Raw genomic sequence first — 10,951 nt, 5'->3', positions numbered from 1 at the left:
TGAATAAGGAAGACCGTAGAAGAATTGATGCTTTTGAGTTGCGATGTTGGAGGAGAATACTGAAAGTGCCATGGGCTTCCAAAAGAACCAATAGATCTGTTTTGGAAGAAGTACAGCCAGAGTGCTTCTTGGAGGCCAAGATGGCCAAACTTCATCTCTGATATTTTGGACATATTGTTAGGAGGGACCAGTCACTGGAGAAGGATATCATTTTTGGTAAGGAGAAGGGTCCAAGAAAAAGAGGAAGACCCCCCCAACGAGATGGATTGGCCACGTAGCAGCTCCGATGGATTTAAGCAGTGCAATAGTAGTAACGTTGGCCCAGGATTGGGCAGTGTTTAGTTCTGCTATGCATAAGGTCGCTATGAGTTGTTACTAACTTGATGGCACCTAACAATAGAAGCAACATTTATTTTTTTCAAATTTTGTTTGGCTTATCCTTATCCCAAGTTATCTAAACTTTTTATTTGAGGTTCAATGTTCTACCCTGCATTCCTGAAGCCTGGAACTGGCATGCACATAGTTCAAAACATGTGTAAGTTCGATGGAACTCATGACATTTATTTAGCTACATTTCTAGCAGTATGTATATGAGGCGGTTAAAATGCAGAATACAATTAATAACCTGAAATACAAAAAAATTATATATGTACCATATTCCTGACCCTCATCAGCCAACCATATGTTATTGATCAAAATAAGGTATTTACAATCAAACTGAACGACTAGGTCTTTTTAACAGGGTTGAGAAGGTAGGAGAACAGTTTTATAATATTCAGAGTCATGTAAATAACCAAAGAACTTTTTATTATTTGTTCACTAACATTAATTCAGTATTAATCTCTACAGTGACCAATGAACATATTTGAAAATTGAACTGGTTGTATTTCATTAAGAGAAATATATTTAAGATCATACGTTTTCAACTCTATCAACTTCAATAACTTTTCAAATAATTTTAAACAAGAAACAAAGTTATAATTTATAGTTAATAAAGTTCAGATGTGGCACAATAGGATAAATACTTGACCTCAAGCTCTGTTTTACCGCCAAGGCTGGCAGTTCAAACTCACCAGCCGCTTCTCCGAAACTCTATACAGGGTCTCTATGAGTCATAACTGACTTGACATCAGTTAACAACAACAAAGTTTACATATACAGACATAAAGACTATTCAATATTCTTAACTGCATATTCACTTAGTTATCTGCCTCTATTGCCATGTCCATTTTTTCACCCACCAACATATACATCAATCCTCACATGATTTACTTACTGATTGAGTTATCTTTCTATTTAACCTTTTGTTCTGGTGTGGCGCTGTGGGCTAATGCGTCAGACTGCAAACTCGTTTGAACTGCAAGGTTGGTGGTTCAAGCTCACCAGCTGCTCCTTGGAAACCCTATACAGGGTCGCAATGGGTTGGAATCGACTTGGTGGCACTTAACAACAACAACCACAACAATCTATGTATCAGGAGTCTTGGTGTGGTGCTGTGAGTTAATGTGCTAGACTGCAAAGTCAGTTTGAACTGCAACGTTGGTGGTTCAAGCTCACCAGTCGCTCTTTGGAAACCCTCTAGAGGGTCATTATGGGTGGGAACCAACTCGACAGCACTTAACAACAACAAAAACAATTTGTGTATAAAGGAGCTCTGGTAGCATAGTGGTTACAAGTTGGGCTACTAACCTCAAGGTCAGCAGTTCAAATACCTGTTCCACAGGAGAAAGATGAGGCTTTCTGCTCTGGTAAAGATTCATAGCCTTGGAAACCCTATGCAGAGTCACTAAGAGTCAGAACCAACTCCATGGCACACAACCACCACCATCAATCTATGTATCAATTATTAATTTATGTAACATTATTATTATTATTGCTAGTGTATAATGAATATATACATTGTACACTCTTGATCAGTGCAGACAAATAACTAATTATTGTTGTTGTTAAGTGCCTTCGAGTTGGTTCCGACCCATAGCGACCCTGTACAGGGTTTCCGAGGGTGTAAATCCTTACGGGAGTAGAAAGCCTCATCTTTCCCCCGCGGAGCGGCTGGGAGCTCTGGTAGCGTAGTGGTTACAAATCGGGCTGCGAACCTTAAGGTCAGTGGTTCGAAACTACCAGCCGCTCCGCGGGAGAAAGATGAGGCTTTCTACTCCCGTAAAGATTTACACCCTCGGAAACCCTGTACAGGGTCGCTATGGGTCGGAACCGACTCAAAGGCACTTAACAACAACAACAACAACTAATTATTAGTGGATAAAAATCCAGTATTTCAGTATATGCATTAAACTTTTCTTCTGTGTGTAGCTCTCAGAATGACAATAGTTAAAATAATAACTTGAGGATAACCTGGAAGCAGGGTGAGTGGGAAGTGAAGGAGAAAGAAGAGAGAGAGAGAAGAGGGCACTTTCCAGGTTACATTGTTATCAAACAGCTTCCTGAACTTGATAAAGCACTTTATTATCTGGTTCACAATTTCATCTTTCATAAAATAAAATATTTGACTAAAAGATTTCTGATTTTCAAAAATTACAGTTATTAACTCTATCAACTACACTGAAGAACAAACTATTCTATGGATTCCTTAATTAAAACACTGTTTAACCTAGAGAAAATGACTCAGATCATTTAGAAACTTTGTATTTGCTTTAGACTACAAAAAATGATCCAGTAAGTATCATGGCACCAAAACAACAAGGTACTGCGTAGAAAATGAACAGCTATCCATATTGTGGAGGAATGGTATAGACTCTGCCTCTAACTAACATGAACTTTAAAAAGCTACTATACTCCTGGGAATTAGTTTTCTCTTCTGTCAAAAGAGAGTGTGGGTGGGATGTTTTTTTAACATGACGCCAGGATCCTTTGCATCTTTGATATATTTACAAGAGCATTAAATTTTTCCTAGAATTTACAAAACTGTTTTAAAACTGTGTAAAATACTCTAGGACACTCAGAGACTGAAAATACTTAATATACATTTTTGTTTTTACTAAAGACATTATAAAAATACTAAATATTGCATATTTTTACTTACCAAGATACCTTTATTTTCTTGTGACTTTTAACTAGAAACCCACCAGTAATTCTGTGGAAACCCTATATTGAGTTCTTATTAGTCAGCACCAACTTTATGGTACTTAAAAATAACAGCAACATATATAAAAATACATATGTTGTTGTTGCTAAGTGTCATTGAGCAGGTTTTGACTCATAAAGACCCTGTATAGGGTTTCCAAGCAGCATCTGGTGGGATTGAATGCTGACCTTGCTCTGTATGATTAGCACTGGACTGTTAACCTCAAGGTTGGCAGTTCAAATCTACCATCTGCTCCTCATAAATTTTATGCAAGGTCATATTGAGTCAGAACTAACTAAACAACAACAACACGAAGTCTGTTTGAACCACAAGGTTAATGGTTTAAACTCACCAGCCACTCCTTGGAAACCCTAATCAGTTATACATAAACAATAAAACAAAAACACTTGAAAGTTTCAAAGGGAGGAATATCCAAATAAATGCTTATATTTGACAAAAGTTGAATATTCTAAAGTGGGGCTAAAATATTGAGTATGGGTTTGGTAATGCCCTTTAGTAAATGTGAAGTGAAGATTAATTAAATATGACTAGAACTTAGTGACTTCTGATTACAGAAATTGTTCTGCCATGATTAATATTAATTTCTTAAAATAGGAAATCATGCAGACCAACTGAATGAGGTGGATAAAGATGAGCAAGTATTTCATCTTTGTGTGAAGGAAATTAAGGGTTCTGACCAGTCTTGCTAGATTTAAAGATACGGCTACTCAATTTCTTCATGGAATCCTTGACATCTTTATTTCTAAGAGTATAGATCACTGGATTCAAGAGGGGGGTGAAAATGGTATAAAATACCGAAAGCACTTTGTCTATTGGGAAATTTGTGAAAGGCCACACATAGATGAAAATGCAAGGGCCGAAGAAAAGGGTCACAACAGTGAAGTGTGCACTGCAAGTAGAGAGGGCTTTGGAGGAACCTCCAGAAGAGCGCTGTCGGACGGTGACTAGGATGATGGTATAGGAGATCACCAAGAGGATAAAGCACACCAGGGCAATCATGCCGCTGGTTGAGATCATGAACACCCCCAGAATGTAAGTGTCGACACAGGCAAGTTTAATGACCAATGGGAGGTCACAGAAGAAGCTGTCCACTTCATTGGGTCCACAGAAAGGTAGATTCACGGTAAATGCCAACTGACTCATGGCATGGAAGATACCAACAATCCAAGAAAGTATCACAAGCCCAACACACATTCTCCGACTCATGATGGTTAAATAACGCAGAGGCTTACATATAGCCACATATCTATCAAAGGACATGGAGATCAGCAAGACAATCTCAGTACCCCCTAAGAGATGCAGGAAAAATATCTGGGTAATACAGCCTTCAAAAGAAATGGCTTTGTACTCACTGAGGAAGTCGGCAATCATTTTGGGGGTGGCAAAGGAAGCCAGAGACATATCAATGAAGGACAGGTTACCCAGCAGAAAGTACATGGGGGAGTGCAGGCGTGGGTCTGACAGTACAGTGAGCACAATAAGGAGGTTCCCCAGCACAGTGGCTACGTAGACTGTGGAGAAAAAGAGGAAATAGAAGACCTGGAGTTCCCAAGAGCTGGACAAACCCTTTAGTATGAATTCAGTCACAATGGACTGATTGCTCCAAGCCATTCACCTTGATTTCTGGAGAGACTCTGACATTTCCAGGTGTGAAGAAAACTAGGGAAAAAATACAGTGAATAAAATTAAAGTGAGATTTTTCTGACACCCTTCAGAAAATAGTTTCCTATTGCATCCCTAATTACATTGTTGTTCTTAAGTGCCATCAAGTCAGTTCCGACTCACAGCCACCCTGTATAGGATTTCCACAAACAGCTGGTGGATGCAAACTTCTGACCTTGTAGTTAGCAGTCCACTGCTTATGATACCACAGCACACAATGACTGCTAATTACATACAGTGGTCATATATTTCCCCCAGTGGTCTTTCCAAATGTTTCTAATGATGGAATTCAAGTTTAATTCTTATGGCTTAGCAATTTGCCTTATAAGTAAAGTGCAGATTTTCATAAAAAGAGTGCAAAGTAAATTATTAGAATAGTTATTTAGTTTGTGAAACATTTATAAATTTCATAGCTACCTGCTGACAGGTTTTGAAGGGGAAGAGAACATCATGGTGATAGTATTAGACTGGAGGGGGATGTGCTCGAAAATTAAGACTGATTTTTAATGGGCATACAATTGTGAAAAGAAATGCAGGATGTATTGACTTTTGATGACTAGGAAAAGGGAATGGTACTTGAGGGGAGAGGAGATAGTTGCAGAGGAACACCACCTGTTTCAATGTTTTTTTTTAATGGGAGATTGTCCAGCATAATACGGAATAGCCCCCCATCACTGTTCTTCATTTCATAGTCAGGCAGGCATTCTGCATGACCCTTGTTCTGAATCTCCAACATCATACATTTTTACAAGACTGGCAAACATGATGAGCTTAGAGAATTTATGCATTCTCATGTAAATTTTAAGTAGAAAGTTTCTGTTAGATAACGTATTATATGAAACTGGATATTCTTTAACTGCTGGATTTTGTAGAGTTTCACCAAAGGAGTTTGAAATAGAGTTGTCTTTTTGTATCTAAAATTTATGTACAACACATATGAGACAGGTTTACATAGGAGATGGCAATGGTGAATCTAGAAGTTATGTAACATTAACACATTTTAACAGTTAGTAGTAGACTGATTGAGGGAACTGCCTTACTGAGTGAGATCTGCTTTGAATGTTAATTGAAATGGCATATACCTAAAATACAGGCAGCCTGGTGGTGTAGTGGGTTATGAGTTAGGCTGTTAACCACAAAGTCAGCAGTCAGAATCCACCAACTACTCCATGGGAGAATGATGAGGCTTTCCACTCGTGTAAAGATTTATAGCTTCAAAAACCCTACACAGCATCGCTACGAGTTGGAACAAATTTAGCTCACACAACTACCACCTTGCCTAAATTCCATGACAAAGCTTCATTCATCTTGTTAATAGACAAAATCTTTTCTTCTCTTTTCTTTCTCAAAACTGTGCTATAAATACACATCTTAAATAAATTGTTTAAAAAGAAAACTCAGTTTTACACAAGCAACTACCCACTACTTATTATCTTTTATTTCTGAAGTTTGGTGTCCTTTCATTGACCCCACATTGTCCTCTGACTTTACCCATCTCAGAAACTTTGACATTATTTAACTGTACCAACATACCTGACACTGAAAAGACGTCTCCAGCACAGCTCTAAGTTAGATGAGTGCAGCAGAAGTAGCAGTGATCTGTGACTTAGAAAATGTGAATTCAAATCTTGGCATAGACAATTTACTGAGTCTACCAATACCTTAGAATCTTCACACATAAAATGATTGAGTTAATCTAGATGATTTTAAGGTTCTTTCCATATACTTATTTGTATTCTATTACTCAACTAATCCTTGAAAGCAGTGGCTGCTGCTCCAAAAACAGAACAATCTTGTCTATAGATGATTTCTAGGGAAAGGAGGCTTACAATTTTGGGGGGCTCTTGTATTTATAATGTCTGCATTGGTGATGAGCAGATTCAATGAGTTACATGGCATAAAAGAGTCCACATGTTTTTCATGGAAAAAAAATTGAGGTTTCAGCGGGAGTTATTAGTACATTCAAGCTGTGTTTGGCTTAAGTTACATATGCATCTCAAAATGTCACTATTCCTCTTAAGTGCTTTCTAAACATGGCCACAACAATGATAAGACAAAAGATGGGTAATATTTATTTTTTTATCTGTGAGGCTATAAACATCATATCTTAAGAAGCTCTGATAGCGTAGTGGTTATGAATTGGGCTGTGAACCGCAAGGTCAGCAGTTCAAAACTACCAGCTGCTCTGTGGGAGAAAGATGAGGCTTTCTACTCCCCGTAAAGATTTACAGCCACAGAAACCCTGTCCAGGGTCACTATGGGTCGGAACCGACTTGATGGTACTTAACAACAACAACAAACATCATATCTTAGTTCCTCTATTAATAATGAATTTAAGGCCACATGTATCTTCCTTGTTGTTGTTGTTAAGTGCCACTTAGTTGGTTGGGACTCATAGTGACCCTGTATAGGGTTTCTGAGGAAAAGCTGATGAGTTTGAACCACCAACCTTGCAGTTTAAACTGACCTTGCAGTCCTGTGCTTATCGTACAGTGCCACAACAGGACTCCTAGCAAAAGAAAAGCGCTCATAAAGTGAATAATAGAATCAATGAACGTTTGAGACCTTGGATTTTATCACAGTCACTTGAATCATTATGATAAGGGGAGAAAAAAAATGAAACTTGATGTAATACCTGGTTTGTAAATTCTGAGAATGTAGAGTTGTCAGAAAGTCATCACAGCTTCATTTACTGTTACTGTTGGTGTTGAGTGCTGTCTAGTTGGTCCCGACTCATAGTGACACTGTATATAATTTCCTGGCATGACATCATAGAATAAGCACTCGACCTCAAGAACAGTTTAAGCAGCAAGGTCAGTGCTTCAAATTTACCAGCCACTTCTCAGAAACCCTACACAGGTTACTGTGAGTCGGAACCAACAACATAGGATTTCCCAGGAGTGGTTGGTTAGTTACTATCTCTGCAAAAGTCAGAACCACAGCCACAACATCTAACTGCAAGCCATATGAAAATATTTATTTATTAACAAGAATGTTGAGTGTTTGCCTTTTGCTAAATTTTTACTTATAAGGTAAAAAGAAAGAATTTGATGAAATTACACTATAATTGGTTCATTTCATAAAAAGAGCATTGGATCTCAGGTTTGGGAGTCTGAGTTCACATCACAGTGCAAGCCTTTACTATATGTCACCCTGAATATGTTGTGAAATTATTTCCAAATTCAACTTTTCTTATTTATAATGAGAATTATAAAATATACTCTGCTTATTGCAGTGAATATTAAATGAGATGACATATCTGTAAGCATTTAGGATTGTTACTGTTTTGTTGTTAGAAGCTCTTGAATAGGTTACACCTGATAGAGACTGGTACAGTGATTTATTTATTACAGCTTTTCCAGCCATAGTCCAAACCCCACCAAATGACCATGTAGATGGGATGTAGTTCTTCTTTTTCTGATGGGTCTGGGTTAAGAAGGTGGGGGAAGTTAATGATAGGATTATATGCTTCAACTGCGAGTTATTGTTAACATCGTTAATTGTAATTGTGAAAACTTTGAATTGCGATGATAGTCAATTTTGACATCCAGCTGAATGTAAAGTGAGCCATCTCCTGAAGCAGGAGGGCGGGTTTTGCTACCCTTGAGAACAAAGAGCCAGGGATGGAGCATGTCCTTCAAGATCCCTGAACATTGAACCTCCTTGATCTATGGACATAGATCAGTGACACGAGATAAGTGATAGAGGAGTTGTTGTTGTTAAGTGCTGTCGAGTCAGTTCTGACCCATAGCAACCCTGCACAGGGTTTCCGAGGCTGTAAATCTTTAAGGTAGCAGAAAGCCTCATCTTTCTCCTGCGGAGCAGCTGATAGTTTCGAACTGCTGACCTTGAGGTTTGCAGCCCAATTCGTAACCACTACGCTAGTAGCAGTAGTAAAACCAGAAGCCAGAGCATGGGCTTTATGGCCTACGGAGCAAGTAAAGCTGAGTGCCTTTGGACAGAGTAGACTGCCTTCAGGCACTTAATTGGGGGAGCTAGGTTTGCTGATTAACAGAGGTAGTGCTGAACACCACTGAGATAAGGCTCATAGTATACTGGAATGTATATGCCTTTTGGGTGTTTATCAGCTCTAAAAGAGTTCTGTAACATTGTCTGAGCAGGCCAGAGAAAAAGAGGAGCTGAGAGGCCTGCCTGCATCTATAGCTGGGAAGAAGCCAGTCCAGATAGAAGAATTATGTTTTGAACATTTCTGATCCTGAATTGTAATCTGTTAACTTTCCTAATAAAGCCTAATAATCTTGAGTATGGTCTGTGAGTTCTGTGTGGCCATTTTAATGAATTATTGAATCTATTTGAGAAGTATAGAGTTTTGGGGGAAGGATGATTTGTTTGGAATTGGGAAAGAAATTTAGAGGAGAAGAAGGATGTCTCATTTCCTTATAATACTGTTCAGCCTTGGGTAGATGCTGATAATGATTCTCCTGCTCCCACTTGTGAAGTCAAGTCATCCCCACACCAGTTTTTGCAATGAGCATATGTACTACCAGGTCCTGGGCCTGTGTCACAATTGCACTGTTGAAGCCACTGTGTCAATGCATCTCATAGAGGGTCTTCCTCTTTTTGGCTCTACGTTACTAAGCAAGATGTCCTTCTCTAGGGACTGGCCCTTCCTGATGACATATCTAAAGTATGTGATAAGAAGTATCACCATCCATGCGTCTGAATAGCACTCTGGCTGTGCTTCTTCCAATAAAGATTTGCTCACTTTTCTTGTAATTAGGATAGTATTTGACAATTAGCAGGTACTCAATAAATGCTAGATACTATTTTTACTTCTGTGGGAGAAATCTAGTATTTTTTTTTTTTTTTTACCATATTAATAATATATGGAACTTGAAGGGCTAGAGTAAATTTGTATTTTATTCTTCCCTTGAGGAAACAAAAGAGTATTTATATTATCATCTATATTTATACTGAAGTCTTGATGTGATATCATAGGATAAGCACTGAACTACAGGATTGGTTTGAACCACAAGATTGGCAGTTCAAACTTGCCAGCCACTTATTGGAATCCTATTCAGGGCTTCTGTGAGTTGGACCTGACTTGATGACACTAACAACAACAGCAGCAGTATTAATATGAGAGTCTTGTTGTGGTGCCGTAGAATAATCACTGGTCTACTCAGTGCAAGGTCGGAGGTTCAAATCTGCCATTTGCTCCTTGGAAACCCTATACAGGGTCAGCATGAGTTAGAACTGACTTGATGGCACTTAACAACAACAACTAAATATTTATACTAGCAAAATGAGGGAAAACAGCTGCAAACAGTAATTAACAATTGGAATGTTGAATGTATGAATTATGAATCTAGGAAAATTGAAAGTTGTCAAAATTGAAATGGAATTCATAGATAAGTATCCTAGGCATTAGTGATTTGAAATGGACTGGTATTGGCCATTTAAAATTAGACAATCATGTGATTTACTATGTGGCATCCTGGTGTGGAGCTGTGGAATAAAGCACTGAACCTCAAAATCAGGTTGAACTATAAGGTCAGCAGTTCAAACTCACCTTGGAAACCCAATACAGGGTTGCTATAAGTCAGAACTGACTTGATGGCATTTAACAACAACAACATGGTTTACTATGCCAGGAATGGCAAATTAAAGATGAATGGCATCATATTCATTGTCAAAGGAACATTTGCAGATCTACCTTGAAGTACAATTCAGTCTGTGATAAGGTAATATCTGTCTACAAGAAAGAGTAGTTAATACCACTATTATTCAAATTTATGCATCAACCACTAAAGTCACTGATGATGGCATTGAATAATTCAACCAACTACTACAGTTTGAAAAATTTTAAACATGCAATCAATATACACTGATAATTTTTACTGATTGGAATGTTAAGGTTAGAAGCAAAGAGGAAGGTTAGGTAGTTGGAAAATATGACTTTGGTGATAGAAATCACGCTAAAGATCATGTGATACAATTTTTAAGACCAATGACTTTTTCATTGCAAATTCATTTTTCTAACAACATAAAAGGCAACAATATTAATCCTGAGACCCATTCAGAACCTTCCGAGGTGGGGCATTCCCACTTGAAAGGACAGCAGAACAGCCTGGAACAGCTAGAGGAACAGAAAATACTTCTTGAAAGAAAGACCAGCAGGAAAAATAAAAAACAAAAACAGCAGCCTGAATGGCTACTACAAAG

At 38.2% G+C, this 10,951-nt stretch overlaps 1 protein-coding gene across 1 annotated transcript; it reads right to left on the bottom strand.

Moving 5' to 3' along the window:
* Positions 1-3,766: 3,766 nt before the first annotated feature.
* On the bottom strand, positions 3,767-4,714 carry LOC102818377 (olfactory receptor 4K3-like). The gene has a single exon (XM_006877150.1). The coding sequence runs from the start codon at positions 4,712-4,714 to the stop codon at positions 3,767-3,769; it is 948 nt and encodes a 315-aa protein (XP_006877212.1).
* Between the last annotated feature and the right edge of the window lie 6,237 nt (positions 4,715-10,951).

This window comes from Chrysochloris asiatica, unplaced genomic scaffold (genome assembly GCF_000296735.1).
Source record: "Chrysochloris asiatica unplaced genomic scaffold, ChrAsi1.0 scaffold00444, whole genome shotgun sequence".
NCBI lineage: Eukaryota > Metazoa > Chordata > Mammalia > Afrosoricida > Chrysochloridae > Chrysochloris > Chrysochloris asiatica.
This window is presented reverse-complemented; position numbering and strand designations above follow the sequence as displayed.

Coding starts and splice junctions, on each gene's coding strand:
- LOC102818377 (XM_006877150.1), bottom strand. CDS start 4,714: ATGGCTTGGAGCAATCAGTCCATTGTGACTGAATTCATACTAAAGGGT.